The sequence below is a fragment of the Haemaphysalis longicornis genome, unplaced genomic scaffold (assembly GCF_048455015.1).
Source record: "Haemaphysalis longicornis isolate Haplotype H1 unplaced genomic scaffold, Haemaphysalis longicornis Haplotype H1 scaffold_4, whole genome shotgun sequence".
In the NCBI taxonomy this organism is placed as follows: domain Eukaryota; kingdom Metazoa; phylum Arthropoda; class Arachnida; order Ixodida; family Ixodidae; genus Haemaphysalis; species Haemaphysalis longicornis.
In genome coordinates this window covers 85,695,945-85,719,719 of record NW_027526361.1, presented here as the reverse complement: position 1 = coordinate 85,719,719, position 23,775 = coordinate 85,695,945, and the positions used below count along the sequence as shown (strand labels likewise).

Genomic DNA, 23,775 nt, shown 5'->3' with positions numbered 1-23,775 from the left:
GTTTTGGTTACCCGCCGCGGTAACCGGCCGCGGCGGCCGCTTTTCTGATGGAGGCGAAAAGCAAAAACGCCCGTGTGTGCGAGATTTCGGCGCACGTTAAAGATCCCCAGGTGGTCAAAATTAACCCGGAGCCCTCCACTATGGCGCGCCTCATCGCCTGCGTTTCGTCGGCGCGTTAAACCCTCGCAATCAGCTACGTTTTGGACTGCTTTTGACTGTGGCAGTGCTTTTGTCGTTTGGGAGACTATCCTGGGCCGGTGCCGTAGGGACGTGTGCAACGCCATCCACTGCTTGTTTTCGGAGACAACTCGCCTAATATTTCGATTAGGCTGACTTTTACCTAGTTTTTCTACACTTCTTTCTGTTGTTTTTTCGTGTTTTTTCTCTCTCGCTCTTGAAGTTAGACAAATCCTTCCTTCTGTTCTATTATTTCGCATCGTATGATTGATTACAGTGGAAACATACCTCTTCTTGGCCAGCCCCCTAAGTGGGTATGCACCATTTTTTGGGCCACCACTACCACCACGGCACTGGGATGTTCATGGTGAAAACAGCAGGTAAAAGAGGAAGGCAGAGAAGGGTAAGCACAAACACGGCTCTAAAACATTTATGGTGAAAACCTCGTAAAGGACGAAGACAGAGAAGGGCAGACACAAACACGGCCCTGCTTCTGATTTGCAGAGCTTGGGTTGAGGTTGAGGGAAATGCTTGTCAGTAGAGTCGATAGTACTGTTTAATGTCTTAAAATAATCTGTTTTCCAATTGTTAAACGAATAACGTACCATTTGCGACCGATACTTAAGGAAAATCATGCCACTAGGGGTCGTAGTAAGTTCAAAGAAGTTTCCTTTCAGGGCGCGGCAAGGCACGGGCGCACAAGCCACCACGAGCAGATGAAGAAGTCGGGGTAGGTTAGTCGCCATTATAGCTGTTCGCCCCCACGGCTGCAGACATTCTCCGAGACCACTCCTGCAGGCTTAGCCATGGCCGCAATAGCCGGACACCCTCATCATGGCCACTGGGTCCCGCAACCCCAGGTAAGCCATGCCGTGACGCGATTGCCGCGTTATTCCAGCACTGGCGTACCGGGTGTCCATAACTTGCTGCGGCGACACGATAGGCGGTGTCTCCATTCATTCTCTCCCAAGCTGGGGCATCAGACTGGCGTTTGAATTTTTATTACAACGAAGCTTTCTTTGTTTGTTTCCCTGCTTTACGGGAGCTGCTGCTGCTGCTCCATTTTGGATGGGTGCACTGTTGGGTTTTATTTCACGCCGGAAAACGCTGGCCTTTGGGTATAGCGCCTGTCGGGATCGCAAAGAGACTCGCGAGATTGGAGGGAGGAGTGCCCGGGGAATTTACAAAAGATAACGCTGGCATCGCCGTATTGAGGCAGTGGGGCGACTTGCCTGGGCGAGGGGGGGGGGTTGCGCCGGCGGAAACCTCAGTTCATGCGCCTACCTCGTTTTTAGTTTTAGAGTGAAGCCCGAGAATTGGGCTGTGAACGTTTCTAGTTACGGGTCCTAGTTCTCTGTGCAATCGCCACTAGTCGCCGTTACGGAAATTCAGCAAATACGCCAATCGCACTTACTCTTTATTAATAGCCGCACGCAAGTTAACTTCAACCCAGCAATGCTAGCAACTACCCGTTACGTCGAGTTCGACCAATGCGAGGAACCCGCTAATTGTGAAATCCGCTAATACAGCGAAAAGCTTTGGAAAGGTGATTCTCGCGGAATCAGCGCTATCATCCTGGCTATATTAAGAGACAGTCTGTAATAGCGAGAAAATTTCGAATTCAGAATACAGCACTTTAGCATTAATATGGAAGATCGCTTTTGACAGTGACAAAAAGTGACTAAGTGGGCTTGGGTTCCATGCCCGTCACTTGGCGGCAGTTTTTCTGATGTCGGAGAAAGAAGAAAAACGCTCTTGTGTCGAGATTTCTCTGCACGTTTTGAGCAATTCAGCTGTGCTTAGCGCTGAAGCCGACTTTAAGAAGACCGATGTACGCTCGCTTTTTGAAAGCTGGCTTTACCACAGTGCCGGCTGCACCTTTATGCGTGCCCATGTACCGAAGGAGTAAGATTACAGAAAATGGGTCTAATTATTGTCTTACAAAATTGTGTTAAAGGGAAGCTGAAGCGCTTTCCAAAAAAAAAAAATGAGTTAGAGGCACGTTTATATAGTTTCTTGCGCGCTGACTCCGAATATCACATTGAATTTTAGCGTGCATGAGTCCAACCAGCATTTATCTTGCAAAACGTGCGGTCCCGTTTGAAAGACGCGCGCTTTTCGTCTTTTGACGAGGGCTGATTGGTTGTGCCCGTCATGACGTCAAAGGAGGACACCCTTCGGGCGCGCGGCTTGTGGGAAGCATTGGGAACGATCGCACGGCAGCGGCGCTTGCCTTTTCGGCAATTTAGCTTGCAGTTTAATGTTCGCACATGACTGCAAGTTTATTTAACTTCCCGTGCTGCTGGTTCAATTATCTTGGAGCGTAAATTTGCTTTACACACCCGCCGCGGTGGCTCAGCACGTGGCTAAGGCGTTGCGCTGCTGAGCACGAGGTCGCGGGCTCGATTCCCGGCCGCGGCGGTCGCTTTTCTGATGGAGGCGAAAAGCAAAAATGCCGGTGTGTACGAGATTTCGGCGCACGTTAAAGATCCCCAGGTGGTCAAAATTAATCCGGAGCCCTCCACTACGGCGCGCCTCATCGCCTGCGTTGCGTCGGCGCGTTAAACCCTACAATCAATCAAATTTGCTTTACAGGATTGAGAATCTCGAAGTGACTGTGACGTCGGCTAGAGGGTTCCGTAAAAATATTTATGAATTAGGCAACCAGCATAGGGGGTTTCTATTTCTTATGTTAATATTAGGTACTGCCTGAACTGTTTGCTCCTATATACGAAACCATTTATGCCGAAGATTAAGCGGCGTTTTATAAACAATCTACCAGCGAAAAGCACGCGTACGTGTGCACTGCGCGAAAAAATAGCGTCCATGCGCTGTAAACGTATATGCGAGACATGTTGCCGGTACACGCATAAACCAACAAGCGGACTCTTCTTCCGAATTTCCTTTGTTCGTTGGCGCCCACCCCAGCCCCGTTACTCATCCCCATACAGAAACCCACACGCGCGCGCGTCATTTGGGCAGCGGCGCTAAGGCGCCTCCGCAATCGCTAGCTTCACTTCGATGAGTGGCGTCTTACTGCCCGACATGCATTTATTCTGCAAACACTGTAGCATACTGGTGCCTCCGTAGCATTATCGGCTCTAGTAGGGCTTGATTTTTGCGTGTGCGTTGCGCATTCTGCTACAATATAACGGCCCCCTCGTTATAATTAACAGACCAGTCGGACAAGGCAGTTACGTTGTAGTTACGTTACTTTAGGTAACAATCACCAAACGTTTGTGATAATGAATCGTTGGCCTGCTTCAGCATTTCTAGATTTAAGCATTCACCGCGCTAGGCGGACAAAGGCCGTATATATTCACTCTTAGCTTTTTAATTTTTTTTTAGACTCGTCGTAATATATATCAACGACTATTATTGGCGCACATTTGAGGTTCAGCCGCAACAAGTGCTTGCCAGGTTATAATATGCAGGCACACTGAATCTTGGGCAAAGAATTAGGCCCCCGCAGTCAACACAAATTATGGCACGGTGGTGGTTCGGAGCGGTGTTTTTTCACTCCAGACAAATGTTACCTTATCGTGGCATGTATACTTGCAAAGTAAGTAATGTGGTGGTCTTGGTTCTGTTACTTTGTAGGAATACATTTTACCTCTTAACCTGGAGAGAATTTTTATCAGGATTGGCCCCTTGTTTTAGTTTCGCCAGAAATTGGGTTTTTGAACACTGTTGTAAGCCCATAGGGAAAGGAAAACCGACGCGTTTAACGAAACAAGTATTTCCTGAACAAATGTTACTTTGTTTCTGGAACGGAACGAAACGCCCCCGGTCAAAGTACAGCAGTATTCCCCATCCTTTCTAAATCTAGAATCTAATGTGGAAATTCACGTCCGTCGCATCAAAAAAAAAAAAAAAAAAACTCATTGGAGCGTTTTACAAAGTAGCTAACGTAGTGTAGTATATTCTCTGTCATCAAGCACAACCATCTCGGTTGTCGCTTCCGTATGTTATCAAACATCCCGGCGTGCGTTATCCTGCTTAGGAATACGGCATGGTAACGTATGCCTCGTTTGGCGTTCGTGCATACTTTTTGAACACGAAAATTGTACATATAAGTGCTATCAACCCCAACCACGACAAGTATAATTCACAAGGAAACACGGCGAAAAGAGCATGGCAGAGGCGGCTGATCCGCCGGAAGTCCAGGTATGACGTTTTTCAACCGGCTTTCGCCCGCGCTCTTCGGTCTTCCTGCATCGCGCGGCGAGATGGGGGCGGAGCATCGGGCCACTTTTGTTTGCGCATTGCGCCGCTTCTATCGGATGTATTGCGAAAATATTTCGTACACGGGAACTATTCAATGTGTACTTGCTGCTAGTCAACTTTTTTTTTTAATTCTAAAACCGCTTCATCTTCCCTTTAGGAAAAATTAGATGACAATCAGCTTCAATAAATTATGACAATTAGCCGCTAAGACGACTCTACCATTACGGCGAATTCCATTTCCTTGTCTCAGTTGTAAACATTACAAAATTACTGTCTCCTGTAAGTACATGATCATACGGAGGTAGTAGGGTTACAGAAAATGGCTGTAACTGTTGTTTTACCCGAACTACACGGAATTGTTTTTGACAATTAGCCGCTAAGACGACTCTACCATTACGCTGAGTTTCATTTGCTTATCGCAGTTAGGTCACAGTGAAGTTGTAAACCTTACAGAATTACTGTGTTCTCTTAGTGCATGATCATACGGAGGGAGTATGGTTAGAGAAAGCGGCTGTAACTATTGTTTTATCCAAACTACCCGTAACTTTATGACAATTAGCCGCTAAGACGACTCTAACATTACACACCAGAGCTTCGCTGGTCATCTCCTTTCAGGGCGGAAGAGCACAAATTTTATTTAAATAATTGCAGCTTACAGTCTGCTGGTCGCGAAGACAACTATATATTGCGGCATTTTGTATTAAAACAGGTCCCAGCAGAAGGAATGCTGGTTGAAAAGCTGAAATTCCACAAACGAGACGGCATAACCCAAGTTTATACGCGCTCGCTGTATAAGCTCTATATTACTCTTGTATACCTATACCAGGTGTTTAAAATTCAACTTTAGGGTTTTTAAAAATTAGGCACTGGGAGGCACGCAAACACCTACACCTTCTGTGCAAATAAGCTACGTGGCCAGGGGGACGCAAAGTGAGATAATTGTCGCTGTCAAATAAATATCGCTGGTATACGGTGGTTTTTAAGCCCATAGGTCATAAATTAGTAAGTCGTACAGGAATGTGATGAGGTGAGTTTTCCATGGTATAAGCGCCCGCTGTTATTGTGTTGGTGCATACATTTCTTTCTTCATATCTAAATGCAGTTGTACAGCCAGACGGAGACCGGCACATCGACGTCGACCGGAGGGACCAGCACGGTAGGCCCCGCGGCGTGAAAGAATTTTTCACATTTATTTACAACTACCTTGCAGTTCCTTGGATAGAGCATTAAGTAATGGCGTGGTGGGATTGGGGCGAAAAAAAACACCAGTACAAGTTTTAGCGTGAACAAGAAATGCGGGAAAGGTGCATTTGAAAATAAGCGCTAAACATAATGAACATAGAACACAAAACTAAATATACAGGGTGATCAAAGTTAAGTCGACAGGTTTTTTTAATTAGGCGCTTAGATTTACGTGAAGACCACCTCTACAGTGAGGTTATGCGTCCAGGAGGACACATAATTAGGTGGTAATGGTTGATGTCGGTGGGTTAATTAACTAAAATTGAATAATTAACTCAGTAAGAAGGCTTGTTTGTATTGAAAAGTTAGACGAAATCATGTTTCTACACAGTGTTATTTGGCAGAATTCTTCTAGCTCATCTGGACTCCCAGATATATAACTGCGAAGTTTAATTGCTGTTCGCATAATTATGCATGCTGGACGGTGAAGACCGGCGCAAAGCTCCTCCTTTTTGTGACGTGGCTGCTGTGTACGCTGTTTAGTTTGACAAGAGGATGGAGGCACAAGCAAAAGTGACAACTGGCACCCTTTGAGTCTTGGATGGTGTTATCGCAGTCTGATGTACTCGGAACGGCTATCGAAGCACAGAACGAAAGGGAGGAACTTTGCGCCGGTCTTCACCGTCAACCATGCCTAATCATATGAACGACAATTAAACTTCGCAGTTCTATATCTCGGATACAGATGTGCTAGAATACTGCTAAATGACACTGCGTAGCTACGCAATTGTGTCTAACTTCTTAATATAACCATGCCTGCTTACTTTGCCATTCAAAAGTTAATGATTCAATGTTAGTTAATTAATTCACCGACATCAATCATTACCACCTAATTGTGTGTCCCCCTGGGCGCATAACCTCACTGTAGAGGTGGTCTTCACGTAAATCTAAGCACCTAATTAAAAAAAAGCTGTCGAATTAATTTTGCCTAATTAAAAAAAAACCTGTCAAGTTAATTTTTATCGCCCTGTATAAATGAGCCTCACACATCATGCCCGGATAATAAAAAGAAGGCGCAATTCACGGCGCATTGGAGTTTGAAAACTATACAAGATGAGTAAACGAAATCAGCGACAGTATTGGGCGTAATGAACTGGGAATGTAAAAACAGCGCTTACTGGAACTCTTAACAGTGCGCGCGGAATGCCGGTTATGTTCCCGTGCCCCTGTGGCGCCGAAGAAAAACGTTGTTTAAAACGGAACTTGTCTTCAGTCATTACAAAGCTTTATGAATTTTTAAATATCAAATGCATACCTATTTGTAATTACAGTGGCATCGTTATGTTCCTTCCTCCTTGCTGTTTCGGGCACCCTACAGACTAGGACGGCTGCACAACACGTGCTCCCCTAACCCTCTTCCAAGAGCACAAAAAATTCTGCAGAAATTCAGAGAAATATCTACTAATCCGTAGCATTCTTATATCGCCTGTCAACAGTGCGAGCTTTCTCCATCCAAATTTGTTTTTTTTTTCTAAATCCTGTCCGACCAATTATCTCCAATTACGCTATTAGAACGGTTACAGATGAAACTTTTGCGAAATCTTCATTATTCTGGAAATGCAGGTAGTTACAGGGTTCGCCTTTTTGCGTAATTATTTATATTTTAATATTTCTTTAGTTTTCCAAAGTTTCGTTCGACCAAGTATGCCCAAGGAGGAGGAGAAGGAGATGGGGAGGCGTGGGAGTTTTTAATACTCCCATTAGGACAAACGCAGTATTCACAGCTAGATACTGCGTTTTGTGAAGAGGTACAATCGTGGTAAATGCGCATATTTACGACGGCTTGTGGCCCCCGGTGCAAACTGGCAGTTTTTCCACCACCATAGTACCACACGTGGGAGCAGGCCGCCTGCCGTGAGGAGTTTAAAAGACGTATTCCAGCCAAAAAACTCCCATTCAGGCTAACTTGTGTTTTGTGTGAACGGAAAGAGCAGATACGCGGCCATTTTTTTACATTGGAACATAGCCCGCAATAATACTGGCTTCCATTTTTGGCCCTATTTTGTTCTCAGCTTGTCTCTAAAGGCTACATATTTTATCAGGTGGATTGGCTAGTCACGGGGGCAGCGCCAGCCGTCAGTAGATCACATCCGGCCATTTCGCGCGGCGTCAACGTACTCAGCTACAATTACCACGAACCCACTCCAGAGCATTGGCCAGGGACGATAACAGCAGCCGCAGAGGTTCATGACAAATTCACAAATCCCCAACCAACCCACCGGAAGGTGTGTATCCTTGCACAACTCAACCAGATCTGATGCCCACACATTGCGACATGCCAAAAGGAACATTAGGTGCGTCTAACTTTTCCGGGCTCGGATAATACCACGTGTTTGACACTAGGGGCGGGAAGACATAGCCGTATTGAGCGCCCGAAACATTTGTGGGGACGCCCCTTCAGGCTTGCGATAACAGTGACGTTTAAACGAACGCAGACGTACACTTCTACTACCCAGCCCGGAACTTGGACCTCCTCAGAGCCAACTGACAGCCAGGTACTGTTTCATTCTTACGTACTCGAATGTTGCGAAGTTGAATGGTTTCTAGTTGAGAATGTGGCATCTGGAGTGTGTGTTTGCATGGGCGTCTGAGTTGCACCGATTAACGCTGTTTTGTTATCTCAGTGACGGGATATTGAGTTTCTGGGCAACGTTTTGCAGACTCAGCCTAAGCTGGTATCGTTAATAAGCTCAATGTGAGCTGAAGGGAAATGCTATCTCGCCCTCCACTCCGCACCTACGGTGAGTGGACAACCTATAGGTCAATTGCCGGTGCACGTCAACTCCGTCTCTTTCAACGCCAACTACACAAAAGGTGCACGAATACTCGTCTACAGATGTCGCTGTAAGCAAGTACCCTCGACAATAACGAACATGTTCGTTTTTGTGGTCATCATGCAGAGCATCGTTGAAGGACTACGGAAGTGGGCCCGTGTTCTCCCTCGCGCTTACTGTGTGCGAAGTACTGCAAAATCTGCGTTAGCCACTTCCAAAACTGTTGTCGAGACTGCCAAGTCCTCCGGTGTCGTGAATATTCCAACTCGCAACAACACCGTCATCCGTATCCAGGGTCCACTGACGCCACCGGACGTTAAAGGGACCCCGAAAAGCTTTGTGAAGGTGGCAATCAGATGCATTCAGGTGGTAGAACACATAACGGGGGATTTTTGAGCCAACTGTGAGCCCCATACGTTGTACAGATAATTTGTAAACAATTTTTGAAGATCGCCTTTCTCAGCCAATGAGCGCGACGCCGCAGCGAGACGACCGCGGCTGACGCAACGGCGACCGCGGGTGACGCAACGGCGATCGCTGCTGACGCAACGGCGAAGGCGCCCCCTGATTCGCCCAATCGCCGGCAAGGTCGGCCGCCGCCGGCGTCACTGCCATTGGCTTCCGGCTGCTCTTCCTCCTTCCTGCGCGATCCCGGGGCAAAGGCGGGTCCGCAGTGATTGACGCGAGCCTAGGCGCAGGAATGTAGCTAGCTGCTTTGAAGGAGGCAGAGAGGGAGGAGGAGTCGATCGGAAAGTGGGGAGAGGTGCATTTAATTGCTTCTGGCGCAGCTAATACTGAATGTAGATCAATAATTCCAATGGCAGTGCATCGCTATATTGGTGCTACGTGACAATACATGCCTTTTGTAACTTTTACAGAAGGCTTTTCTGGGTCCCTTTAAGGAGAGACAATATAACGCCGTAGCGAACATTTGTACCGATGCGAAGCTGTAGTATATTCACCTCAGCCTAATTTGGCGTAAAAATAGGTATGCGACTAAGCTTATATACCCTCCCCCCCCCCCAATATCTCCTCCCCGTCGCAGTTTAAGGTAGGTAGACATCCTTCCGTGTTAATGAGAGGAAGCTGCAGTGAAGGTTGCAGAGAGAAGGGCTTGATGTCTCAATACGTGTTCCATACGGCAATCTTGAACGCTTGCCTACAAGTGAACCGCTCTATGCACATTTATTTCTTCCAAGGGCTGCGGAAGCCCTTTGATGCGACCGTGTAGCGCAAGTATAAGTGGTTAAATCTCTAAAACGCAGGCCCCCACTGGCATCGAAGGAGTCCTCCTACCCGCCACAGTAGTTTCTCGGCCCGGGGAAAGGCGCCTGGGGTTGAAAGTGCTCATTATAGCGTGGATCTGGGGACTGATCCCCGGAGTGGCAACAGGCATCGTCCTTATGTACTCTCTGTACACCTTAATCGACATCGAGGTACGTGCCCTTGTTCGAAATACGCGGCATACACGGACGGTTGCGTCGGTATATGTCACTTATATGAGCACTAGCGCTAGTATACCTGGCGAGGCTTGGGTGGGCCAACCCAACAATGGGTTTAACAGATATCGAGTTATTCGACTTGCCGAAATTCAGTTCGCCGGGAAGTTGTTCACAACTAACAATACCCGCCTGCTACCGACACATGGGTTTTTACCATAGCCGCGTGGTCATAGAAAATGGCTGAAACTGCGGTTTTATTTCTACCATCCGGAAAGAAATTGTACGACGTCGGTGTGCTAACACGACTACGAACACCTATCGGAAGTGTTCTCACAGCAGGCGTGATTGATAACTATCAGCTTTATAACATATAACAAGGCTCCTACGGGACGGTTGTGGCTGCAGAAAACGCCTCGCGGTGTTCCATAAAATGTCGCGCGAGCAATCTAACAGCGCGAATTTGAGTTCAATTGAACATACCTGCACAGTATTTAGGCTGCACCCCGGTAAATAGTGTTTCATGTCGCGTGCTCTGTAGCTTCCTCGTCTAACACGTTCACGTTGTCTAATACGTTCACGTTCACATCTTGACGGCATTTTTATGGAACAAGTTGAGCTAAATAAACTCGCAAGGGTAACAAAATTCTCTTGACAAAAATGCACGGGTTATCAGTTTTTCAGAATGGAAACAAACAAACAAACAAACAAAAAAGCCGTTCATTCGTAAAGAAAGTTGAGGAAAGCACGAAAGGGAAAAGTGCATCCAAACCACCCAGAATGTGCGTTCAATCGATCGTCAAACCGTCAAAGACCCAAAACGCAAGCAAAGAATGAACCTGTGCGACGATTTCTCCAGCACGAAGTATGGGCATCTACGAACGGTCTAAAGGGTTACCGATACGCGGATTATGAGATAAAGGTGTGCTATTGTACTCCTTCTTCATTATCGATGGGTTTCTTGTCTTATCCAGAACCATTTCTTCTTCGCGATTTTCAAGTAAGTGTTCTGACAGAATGGAAGCCGCCTGGTTTCACGCATCCGCCGAGTGTCCAGAGACCCTATAAGAGCTTTTCGGTCGACGAACCATCGGTCCCTGTAAGAACGCTTTCGCTTTAAAAAACAATGCGTTTGAGGGAAGCGTCAAACAGCTGCCCGCTGCTTCGAGATGGCTCGCGAGCCATGCGAATACGAAAAAATTCATTTGAATTGAGCGAAACTCTATTTATTCATCATGCATCATTGCGAGACGTTAAGAAAACAGCGCGGTTGTTGAAACAAGGGAGAGAAGGGCTACAGTTACGTGGCAGGGACGGATAAAATATCTTTCGATGAAACTTTCAGCGAAGCACCCTGATACGAACCAATTATTTTCACTCCATTACGCCTGTAAGAATAAAATGAAGCTTCGTCGAGCTTTAGCCCCGTCCATTTCGGGTTGAGGGTAGTTGTAATTTCGGCATCCCGCTACCCCTTTTACCCGTTTTTTAGGACGAAATCGTGACATTGGTTTCGGGGCGATCGTGTGGGCGACATTTGCATAGCCAAAATCCTATTGGATATATCAACGTGCTGAACACTTACGGATAATTCCTCGAGAACACGTAATCTACCCCAAATACAAATTATTCTTATTAGGCGCTGGTTAGGCGTAATACCGTTAATTAGTTTTTAGAGAGTGGAATGCGTTTCTCATACCACCAAAAGCTAAGGCAATATGTGAACAAGCCTGGGATATACTAAAGACAATCACGGAGAAAATATTTCACCTCTTCCCTGTCTATCAGGTGTGCAATTTTTACTGCGGAGCAGTATGTCCAATCTTGGTGGTAAACAAAAGCGCTCAAAAAACAGGGACGAAGGAAGACGTAGACAGCAAAGCGCCGTGCTGTCTACGTCTTCCTTCGTCCCTGTTTTTTGAGCGCTTTTGTTAACCACCAAGATGAACACATACCAACTAGCCCAACTTTCCGTTCTTCTGCAGTGTCTAACCCTGTCCGTTCCATGGCGAGTTAAAACCTGGAAGGACTGGAGCTTTATTCTAGTGACCAAACAAGTGGCTGTCCCGTTCCCTCCCCTCTGGTAAACATTTTACTGTCCCTGTAACACACCATCCCTGACCCAAACCGCTCGATTACGGAGGACAGCTGACAGGCAGCACTGAGCCAAAAGACTTCCACGTTTAAGCTCCCGTTAGCACAACGGGCATGTGCCACCGGCAGCGGCATGAAGACCAACTGCGCGTGCACGCCCCTCTCCTTCCTACCCAACCCCGTGCACGCATAAACCATCAACCGGTGATGGGCGCATACTCAGGCGAGAAATACACCGGCGAAAATGCAGCTCGGAAATTCTTTCACGCTGAAAAATTGTGGGCTCACGAGGGCGTTGTAACCGGGCAAGTTTCTCTTCAACTGGGAGGTATCCGCAGCTACTCGACGAGTGGAATTTAAGGAAGCGACGGCCACGGTTACCTATTCAGCGGCGGCTGCGGCTTTCGGTCGTTTTTACGACCATTCGCGCTTGTGTGTATTCTCCGCAACCATCTGATAACGGCGCTAGAACCGTTGTCGGCCGATTCCGCAACTTGGGAAAGAGGTATCGGTGTTGGCGAGGGAAATAACAATTGTGAAAGAGGGGTTGGCGGTGGCGAGGAAGAGACCCATAGCGGCGCTGTGTAAAGCGGTTTTAATGGAAGGAAAACTGGAAGGGGGGAGGGGTTAAACACACTGTTTCGCAGTAAAAAACGAAGAGTATGTTCCCATATGTACATTTGCGTTAAAATAAACCGTAACTACTCTATACATGCAAAAGCAAAAAAAACTTGATCCCTCTGTCAAGGAATCGGTAAAACACGAAAGTGAAATGTTCAGCGAAATCTGCAGCTGAGCATGATTTGCGGGACGGCGACTGCCCTGTGGGTGTACTTGGCGAGGGACGTCCTGCTGGCAAGTCGCTTCGGCAAAGGTATACTGGCGGTATTTCCGTGACGGATATGACGTCAGTGAAATCTTGGTGTATCCCGCCATAAAACACTTCCCTCGCCTCCTCTTTCTCCCTAAATGCAAATACACGCTTGATCGGTTTTTCCGACTGGAAACTAAAAAAAAAATCCAACCTTCAAAGACCCAAATAGCAAACAAAGAATAAACCCGTGCGACGATTTTTCGAGCACGAAGTAAACGCATCTACGAACGGTCTTAAATCGTTACCGATACGTTGTTTCTAAGATAAATGTATGCTATTGTAATCCTTTATTATCGATGGGTATACTGTTACTGTCTTAACTAGAATGATTTCTCCTTTCGTTCTAAAGGTTCCTTCCCCGCAAGAACACCCATGTGCAGAAGTGCACCCTTTACAGGCCGCTTGCTTCGTTGCACTGGCGTCACTTCCCTGACGGATGTGACGTCACTCAAATGTTCGTGTACCCCGGAATGAATCACTTTCGTGTTAATATATTCAACGAAAATAGTGACGTCGGTTCCTGACGGTTTGCACGAGGGCCGTGATGAAAGCCTCCTGTTCTACTTCTCTGGGAACACCGGACGATCTAGTCCCGCATTCTCGCATATTTGCCCCGAGAGGCCCTATCACCGGCCGAGACCGGTTGGGCGTTCTTTTGCCCTCCTCGGTGCAACTCCTGTATGCAGCTCCTCTTATGTACTTCAGGAAGAAGCATATGCAGTAACCGTACTCCTCCTTGGTGGCTCTTATTGGTTCGCGAGGCACGGCCAGGGCAGCAGCGACCAACACGGCCTCATCTCCTCACACGCCGCTGACTCTTCGCGCTTGTGGTATGAAAGGAGGCGGAACAGGCTTGTTTATACGGCTTTTAGCCCTATTTGTTTCGTTTTAAATTGAGTTTAAACTTGCCAGTTTTGGACGTTTTCTTTTCTTTTTTGTTGTATGAAGGACTGGGGGGTGGACTAGAAATAGAAATAGGCTACCAGACCTTTCGCCCTGATTTCAGTATTCTGTGTATCGCTATGAAGAGGAGGAGTAAAACGCTTAATCTTTACGCGAGCATCAGGCGCTGAGTGAAAAAAAATTCCAGTACATATAAGGACTTGTACCACGCACTGAATGCAGAAACATTGTTATTGGAATTCCGAACAGGTATGCCGGTATTGTGTGCGCCGCCATGTTGTATTAGGAGTTACGTTGAGGCGTGTTTCATTCGCCTTGTACATGATAAAGCTTGCGAACCATCTTTCGGTACAGCTGCTGCTGATGTAAACGCCTCGTGGTCGACCGCAGCAGCTTGATACTAGTAGCCGTGGTATGCTGGGTTGCTAAACACAGCGGCACCGTGGGAATAGAAGTCACCCACAAGAATGCTGTTGTTGCCACAATACAAATTCGGGTATACGTGACACACGTTCTAAATTAGGATATGAAACCAGTGATGCAAAAGACTTCGGAAAACCGGAAGCAACAGCGACGGGAACAAACATACTGCATATTATGAAACTACAAATCAATACTCAGTACACGGCACGAAAGCAAAACGTATATACATATGCATCGCTACGAAGGTTGAGAATAAATCGTAGCAGCGTTACACACACAGCTTTTACACGGGGCACAACCACCAATATGGGAGGAGATGGGACGACGGTAAGCGGTTTTGTAGCGGAAGCTACACTACGTTACCGCAGGCAGTCTTCGCGGGGTGACCAGTTTTGCCCTTGAGCGCTAGAGGTCAATCCACACCCCGTACCGCAAGCGCCCGGCACGGAGCAGCAACCCTATTACAAATAGAGGTAGGCGGCAGGCAAGAGATAGGCGAGGACGGAAAGGAGACGTACGCGGGACCCGTGCGCGGTACGTGGCGGAGGAAGGCTAGGAGGTCGCATCCGCAGCGAAAAGAGCGCTCCACGAAGGAAGGCCACCTGTCGCGCAGAACCGTGTGCGGTAGAGGAAGACGAGCATCCAGCTGTGGTCCCTGGTACAGCGGCGAGGCTTAAACACGGTGAGGCGAAAAAAAGGGAAAACGCTACTGTTGCGGACAGCTTCGCTACCTTCAAGTTTTACGCATTACTGTGAGCTTCCTTCATTTTTTCATACTTTATTTCAATGTTTGGCTAAAGACGATTGTTTACCGCTATATATTCCGGTACTTATATAGGTTCCTGATCATTTTAGCTGATGAACTCAAAACAAAAGAAATGGCCGCGTATCTGCTCCTTTCGTTGCAAATTTCGCCTAAAGACGGTAGTCGACTGGCGCCCCTGCCAAGCAAAGGCCTCCCTTCTCTTTCCCGCTCACCTCTCATGCTGTTCCTCTCCCGTCTCGTTCCTCCCAAGATAACACAGTAGAGGTTCGCTCAAGTCTATTTAAAATTACCGCGTTCTCTGCTCCAAGTCGGGTGTCTCGATTCCAGCGCTGACGTAAGGCGGAGACGCACGTGAATTGAGGCACCCAACTACAACGTTTATAGAACCACGTTGCCCCACTCCACGAGTGTTCCAAGCAGAACGTGGATCCCTCCTAGGGGAACCTTTCGTTGCTATTGCCATTTGTGTTCTTAAATGCCGTCAAGAGGTAACGCTGGCAATAGCGGGAGACGGTTTTCTGCCGTTGCTGTAGTATTTCTTTTGCTATCGCAAGAACCAAGCATCCATCAATATTTATAATAACGGAGCACTGCAAATATCACTTATGTATTGATTTTCTGACTTATATGTGCGTAATGTTTTGTTCTTGTTCAACAATGTTTACAAGTATGAACACTGACACTGGACTTAGACGTTTAGGCTTAGCTGTGACTATTGCGTTAGACGTTTAGGCTTAGCTGTGACTATTGCGCAGCTTTCGTTTCACTTCGACCGGGTGGCTGAATTCAGTCACAGACAGACAGACGGACAGACATACAGACAGACCAAACTTTCTGTGTTTAAGTAGCCCAAGAAGGACTATCGTCTTTAAAAAATGAGTGCCCTTCCACTCTGTAAAGATTGATGACCTGCGAAGCTGGACACAGTCCTAGGAGCGCACGAAACAAATCACGTTTGTTAACTTGCGATTAATCATTCCTAGTCACTTAGCTTAATGTTACTTGGAAGCACCCAAGCTTTATTCTAGCGGACACACTTGGGGCTGTCCGTTTCCCTCCCGCGTCGTTGGCATATTTCTGTCTGTGTAACACACCTACCCAATCCGCTCGACCACTAGGGACATCCGACAGGTTGCATTGGGCTGTTTGACGTCACTTTTAAACCTCCTGCCAGCACAACTGACATGTCATCAGTAAGGGCATGATACCTATAGCTGCGCGTGCCCGCCACCCCTCCCTCCACTCTCAACCCGTGCACGCATAAATGGGCACCGGTTATGTATGCGTGCTAAGAAGAAAGGAGGACACCGTCGAAAATGCCGCTCTGAAATCCTTTAAGCTGAAGAAGTAATATTGGCTCCCGTCTGCAACCCAAGCAGGCTGCTCGATGAGTTGGAACTACAGGCGGCCACGGCGGCGGGAGGGGGGCAATTCGAGTTTCTGCTTGGGCTGACGCTTCTTAATTCTCTCTCTTCTTTCTCCAAGCGAACTACATGCGTCCGTCCCGTAGCGAGGTAAAACATGGGGCTGTCCCATTCCCCCTGCCCGGTCGTAAACACTTAACAGTTCCTGTAAAGTGTACAGTCCATCCCAGACCCAAACCGCTCGATTACGGAGGACTGCTCACAGGCCGCATTGTACCAAGAGACTTCCACTTTTTAAAGCTCCTGTTAGCACAGCGGCCATGTGTCACCGGCAGCGGTACGAAGGCCAGCTGTGCATGCACGCACCCGTCCTTTGTAACCCAACGTATAACCGGCTACCCGGTGATGAGTAGTGCATACTTATTCATGATATGCATCGGCGAAGATGTCGCTCAGAATCCTTTCAAGCTGAAGAATTATGCGCTCACGACGGCGTCCTAACCGCGCAAGTTGCTCTTCAACCGGGAAGGATCCGCAGCTACTCGGCGAGTGGAATTTAAGGCGGCAACGACGGCGCGGCTTTCGGTCGTTTTACGCCCATTCGCGCTTCTGTTGATTCTCCGCAATCATCTGGTGACGCCGATACCTGCGTTATCAGCCGATTGTTCAACTTGTTCAAGATGTATCGGTGGTGCCGAGGAGTTGCGAAAGAGAGGGGTCGGCAGTGCCGAGGGGGATAACAATTGTGAAAGAGGGGTCGGCGGTGGTGAGGAGGAGCCCCACAGCGGCGCCCGGTACAGCGGCAACTAGGGGGACGGGGACGCTTAGAGATATCTGCGTCGCAGTAAAAGTTCATTTCTTTTACGCGGGAGTCGTCGGAATTTTTAAAGCTGCCCTCTCACCATACCGCGTGTAACCTTTCTGCCTCCTTGTTACTGAGGGTAACACTAACGCTTGCAACATGCACCAGCAGTACCACTACCACTGGGAAGACACGAAGGCATACCTCGAATTTACTGACGGCCGTAGCCCTTTACTATCGCATACTATTTCGCCACCTTCATGGTTCAGATTAAGACCTTACACACGTGTCTGTTGCTGACATTTTAGCGCTTACCAATATAGTGTAGATAATGGTACCAGATATTGATTTCGCATACTTGGCTCTTGTTTACGTCGGCTGCCCTTGTGCCATAATTTTTACACACGCACACGTGCTCTGTATTATTTCCCTCTGTCACACGGGAATTGTGCCTTAGCGTACGTTCGTTTAAAGGTCGCGATCCTTGTCATGGTTTCAGTTATAATTTGAGCCATTTTTAAGAAAGCACGGTACGAATCTGCTCGCGTAGACGCTGTCTTTATTGTACACAGGAATATGCTTGTCCAGACACCAATATATTTTATTTGTGCTGAGAACAATGTTTTAACGAAAGGTACTTGGGAAAAATTTGAAACACTGCTCTTGCCTTTGACCAGGTGGACGAGAAATATTTTAGGTGCGGAGTGTTGAGAAACTGGACCCACGCCATGGCTCTGCTGAGAACACCTGTTTAATCTTTTCTACTTCCCGAGCTCCTGATGATGATCTGTAATTTGGCAAGCAGTCTTCTTCCTTCTCCACAACATCCTCCCGCCCGCAACAGTGATGCATCAACGCATAAAAACAGTTGAGGGGAAAAAACGTGCCAGAAAAATAAAATATAGTCAGTTCAGCAGCCTGGTTCGAATCCGTCTAGCCGTTCCGTCGCCGTTCGTCAGCAGCTTAACTTTCCATCGCTGCTTTGACATCTGATGTTGCTTTCTAATGACGGCCTTCGTTAGTATCGGAGATGAAGATACAGCTGCACTCTGCTTTGTTGCAGGGAAGAAAATTCCGGCTGTCTCGCGTCTAGCTGGTCTCTCACGTCGTCTTGGTCGGGATCGAACTTGTCTCGACCGAAGCTCCCATATCTGAACACGCCTTGTAATTGTGGATGAACTAGATGCACTCCGCCTGACGGAATTGGGTCGTAGCTTTGGCGAATGTCCACACCTCTGCCTGCCGTCTTTAGTTTGGCAGTCCCTTTCAGTTTGCTAGGCTGGTCCCGAAGTCTTCGCCTCTTGTGCCGGTTCATGTCGGTGTTCATTTCATCAGTCTTTGTGATCAGATGCATTGAAAGAACGGGCTCAAGAGGTTGTGCTAAGAGTTCTTCACTCTGTGCAAAATCTCTCCGTGACCACAGCGTAGCATTTGTGGAAGTTCTCGTCACCTACTGGGAGTGGGTTGGTTTTCACCGTTGTCGTATTTTTTTGAGTAATGGGTCTTCGCACTCAGATACCTGGATACGGGCACCTGCAGAAGTAACTAACGAGCTCCATGATCTTTGGACGGGTACGACTTGAGTGGTTGCCAAATTCTTGACATGCTGCGTGATTATCTTATTGCGGATCAAGCTCATCTTCGATATCTTGTCACTAAACAGCCACTTCGCGCTGAAAATCATATATAAGTATTTGTCAGATTCTTTGTAATCCTTTTCGTAATCTTCGATATCTAGGAGATCTCGTATCTATATGTCAAGATTATTTCTGTCGTCGAGCACTTCGGTAAAATATTCAAGAAGGATTTTCAACATACTTATTCTAGGAGTTGGTGATTCCACAAGACTGTGTTGTTTTGACGAGTTCGGATATCTTTGCCCGGAGGGTGTCCCTCAGCCCTTTCAGTTCACTCACGGCCTCCTTTTCCTCAGTAGGATGAATGTCCACAGGGGTGTATCCTGGATACCGTGCTGCTGCTGGACACTTCCGGGTTCCAAGTTGTCGGTGCTGTGTATCGAGCAGCCAGCCATGGGAGCGCCATTCGAGGGCAAGGCCCACGGCATTAGGACATCGGTTTCCCGGGCCATGCGTGCCTCGAAATCGCTCTGCGCCGTCATTTGGTCTGCACTAGTACGTGCCTCCCGCGTTTCACGGCAGCAAACATATTCAGGAATTAGACCCGCGCAATGGCTCTACTGAGAACACCCGTTGATTCTTCTCTTCTTCCCCAGCTCCTGATGATGATCTGTAATTTGGCAAACGATCTTCTCCCTTTTCCGCAACACGGAGTACCTTAGGACCGCCAATGTTCGTCAGCGTCCGTGCGCATAGCATTTACAATCGGAAAAACCCGTTTAAGCACCGGCAGGATTTGAGCCTTTGTCTGGTAGACCAGATAGAGTTAGTCAGTCGTCTTACCCATTGGGCTACGACCGTAAGTCAAACAGCTTACTCCCTCGTCTGTAACGGTGCCGAGTACCTTAGCACCTCCCAATCGCCGTCCGCGTCCATTCGCGAGCACGGCACCATCAAGCGAAAATCACGCGAAATTCGATTTGAGCCGTGCGTTGCCGTTTTATTTGGAGAATAATCAATGTGCAACTCACGGCTCAAATCGAATGAAGGTCAGGGCGCTAATAGGATGTCACTCGGGGCGGAACTTGGATGTCATTTCGAGACCCCGTACTCCGCAACCTCGCCATCATCCATGGAGGGGAGATTCTGCCATTTTTTTGTTGCTCTGTCGATGGATTGTATCTAATCTGGATTGGAAACTACCTACACCTAGGTCACGGAGACGGCCCTTCCTCCGGGGAACACGACCTCAAGTACATCCACCAGCACCACCCCTAGTCTAACTGCAACTCGCCCACTTCCGACCACGGTGGCACTTCCGACCACGGTGGGCCTTCCGACCAGGATGGGCCTTCCGACCACGGTGGGCCTTCCGACCAGGATGGGCCTTCCGACCACGGTGGGCCTTCCGACCAGGATGGGCCTTCCGACCACGGTGGCAATTCCGACCACGGTGGCAATTCCGACCACGGTGGCAATTCCGACCACGGTGGCAATTCCGACCACGGTGGCACTTCCGACTACGGTGGCCGTGCCCCCACCTACCGTCCCTGTCGTCCCCGTGGTCCCGGAAGTTCCTGGGTGCGGATCCAGTGTTTCAACCGACTGTGTCCTAATCAGAGACCTGTTCAAGATGGCGCTGAATTCTTCGTTCAACCCATGCGAGAACTTCTTCCAATACGTGTGCTCTACCTACACCGATCGTAACGCTATTCTGAATAGGGTGAGTATTCGACACTAACAGCGGCAGAAACGGTGGCCTCGCAGTGCTACGTTTTGTAGACGCTGTGGCAGCTGTACTTTCTACTCACGCTATTTCGCATATTGCTTCGTGCTACACGTCAAGCGGCCATTATGATACATGGTTGGGACACCCGGCAGCGTGTTTCCAAACGCTTCGCTGCTCAGAGCACTCACGTGACATGTGTGATGTCACTGCGCCCGCTATTCGTTTGATAGCCTGCTAAAACGAGCCCATCGTTCGGGCTCTGTAGCCTCGATGTAGAGTACTCAGTGCAGGCGGTGACGCGGCTTAGGTTCGAGCCCCAGCAGGTCTATCTCTACGTTTTTTTATTGCTTAATTTTTTCTAACTATAATTTTTTCTAAACTCGAAACTGCACGTTGCTTTTGTTAATAATCGTGATTTGGCATGTTTTAGGTCGCTTTGGTTTGGGCCGCAGCCAAATGACCACGTTGAATTGCCGTTCTCCATCGCGCGAACTAGACTGGTGACCTGGATTGGTGACCTGGATTGGTGACCATGCAAAATAGGGCAAAATTAGCGCGTTTAAAGGGGCCCTGAAAGGCATTTTGAGCACACTAAATGAACAAGCGCAACCGTTAGATCGGGTCATCAACGTCCTCTGTGCCAAGTATTACTCTTTTACGCGCAGCGGAAAGCTCACACTTTTGTTGCAAAGTTTGTCGTTTTTTTCTCACCCGTTCCTTCGTGTTTTTGGACGCCGCCATCTTCACATGTCTACATCATCGATTCCCAGATGTTCGTCATGAGCTAGACATCCTGCTATTGGGCGGCTTTTTCACGCACTTCCGGCAAAGAGATGAGTCGTCTGCTCAGCGTCGGCTCGCCAGCTGATCTGCCAGCGGAGTGCCGGAGTGCTTGGGCATTTTACGACAAACGAAACCAGTGTTAGACTTGTTTCGTTTGTCGTAAAATGCCCAAGCACACAAACAAACGCTTAACCGTTTGTATTGAATGCAACACGGCCATAACACGACATGGATATTCTGTTACCTGAGTACGTTCCATTAAGAAAGCGTTGAAGCCCCGTGGCACTTCTTTCGTGCAATCGCAGAGAACGCCCTGAGCCGAATGCCCGGGTTTGACGCATACATTCTATTCAACTTCAAAACAATCCAGAGATGCGTTTCTAACGAACACAACGTCACAACATGCGTTGAAAGTCTGAACCACGATTGACAGAGGATGGGTTGCCTCCTGCCCGTCGTAAATTCGGTACTCACCTCGCGCGCGCTTTGCTGGGACGAACAGCAAGTCACTTAACTCTGGCGCACAAGCCGATGGCTTTTAGCCACGCACACTGCACATACCCCATGCGAGGTTGAGTCGTACGTCGCTCGAGAAAGATAATCCAGACCATGGGAAGCACTATCCACCCGCAGAAGCACAACGTCGCATTTCATCGCGAAACAAAGGCGTCCACAACACACACACCATCGCCTCCTGTAATGCCAAACGCATCTCGCACTTCCCAATGGGAGTGAGTGGTACGCCTGCAGTGCCCACATGTCGCGAAGTGGGGCCCCAAGCTGAACCGGGATCACGCAACCGTAACTGACTTCTGGAGTGGTTTGTGCCTTGTTGCCAAGGCAAAACCGATGTTTGAGATTGTCAAAGAAACGGCGCTTGCTCCAGCGCTAGAAAGCTCAGAGTCACGGCGGAGCATATTTTGCCAATGTTGCCGCTCTCCGCCACGCGTCGCCCCAAGCTGAACTGGCGTTTTGTGCACGGGTTCAGTATCGGCTTAAAATGTCTTTTTCACATGCCGCCGGCAGGAATTACCACCGCCACAAAATAAGAGCCGGCACTAGCGGGGCCACATCTGATACGGCGATTTTTGGATAAACAGTGCGCGGTGCTTCAAGGGAACGAGCGCACGACCCTCCCCGTGCGGCTGCGAGTTCGCCGCCGATAAAAAGTCACGTGCCGCCAGCAAAGTACACCGCGAAAGGGCAAGGCCAGGCCGCCGCATACACGCGGCCAGATTTTTCGTTCGCTTTTCCAGCCTTGAGGGATTCATGGTGTCAACAAAGCTTGCCCGTAGCAGACGACAGTCTGAGCAGCGCAATAGCGGAAGTACGTCACCGCTGCGGAGCGCAGCATCATGGGAGGCAAAGCTCGCGCGCCGTCAACAGCGGAGAGTAAGTCGAAAGGAGGAGGAGGAAACGCGGAGCGACAATAATGCGCGGTTTTTGATTTACGATTTCTCAGCTAATACTCATCGCTTTAACAAAATTCTTGCGGGAGGAGATTGCAAATACATTGCTTTATTTGGGTACATGTACATCCATGCATCGGCGGAAGGTATTTTAGGACCCCTTTAAAGCTTTGTGTTCACTGCTTCAAAATCATATAAACGTGAATACTACAGATCTTGTCGCGGTCACACACGACAAACGCGTAATAAGCACTCTCTCCTACACTCACCAAATTTTCTTGCCGAGATGACTGCCTCCAGAACTATTTTTTTCCACCTGCGAGAAAAGAATGGAACAAACTAAGCCCACTAACATATTTCAAGGACTGGGGCAGAAACAAACACATCCAATTTAATTTTATTCCGCATTACTTAGCATCTACCGCGTATATGTACTGCAAACTTTGGCCATCACCCCTTTCTTTTTGTTCATGGTACACTGGCATACTGAGATCAGTTGTGTTCAATTCGATATTTGTATACTGTTGTGTGTCTATTTTCAATAATCATACAACTGTTCAACTTTTCAATCAAGAAACTTGCGTGACTTTAAGTGATTTTAGGGATTATTGAAAAAAAATCTGTCAGTGTCCTGTACGTAAAAGATGGTTACTGAGATAGCTCTGTTAGCACACCTTATTGTCCACATTAGCAGAGACTTCTGTGAATTCCTGCACACTTTTTCTGATAGCCGAAAGGTTTAGGAAGCTCTCGTGTGTCGAGAATTTCGGGTCACCTAAATCAATCTAGAGGGCTCCACTACGGGCTTCCTCCAGGCCAAAGATAGTATCAAGCCGTGAAGCCCAAAAGTTCAGTAAAGCTTGATGTCGGGCTAGTTGGTGTTACATGCTCTTGAAGGTAAGTTGCCCTTTTTATGATAACAGAGACGGACACAGGAGAAAAAAATTCCCTCGCACTTCCCCGAGGGGGAGAGTGTGTAAGTGCGAATGCACGGTTGTTGATTGCGCGATTACGGTGGATATCGTGATCTTGGAGTGGAGAGGAGGCGCCCAACACCCGCAGTCACTGAGCGGAGAGAGGAGGAGGAGAGTAGCGCCCGCCGTTACGGCGAGGGCTACACGAGCGCCCTCACGCGTCGGAATGCGGAGCGCCCGCTACGCGAGCGAGAGCTCTCCCGCCCGAAGTGGAGAGG

The 23,775-nt window shown here is 48.2% G+C and overlaps 1 protein-coding gene across 1 annotated transcript in view; it reads left to right on the top strand.

Moving 5' to 3' along the window:
- The first annotated feature begins 765 nt into the window (after positions 1-765).
- Positions 766-23,775, top strand: part of LOC144179807 (uncharacterized) — a 35,105-nt gene continuing 12,095 nt past the window's right edge. The window contains exons 1-5 of the mRNA XM_077708242.1: positions 766-1,037; positions 5,507-5,560; positions 8,082-8,141; positions 9,686-9,856; positions 19,876-20,385. Coding sequence (XP_077564368.1) covers positions 984-1,037; positions 5,507-5,560; positions 8,082-8,141; positions 9,686-9,856; positions 19,876-20,385 — 849 coding nt within the window. The 5' untranslated portion in view covers positions 766-983. The remainder of the gene's footprint in view (positions 1,038-5,506; positions 5,561-8,081; positions 8,142-9,685; positions 9,857-19,875; positions 20,386-23,775) is intronic.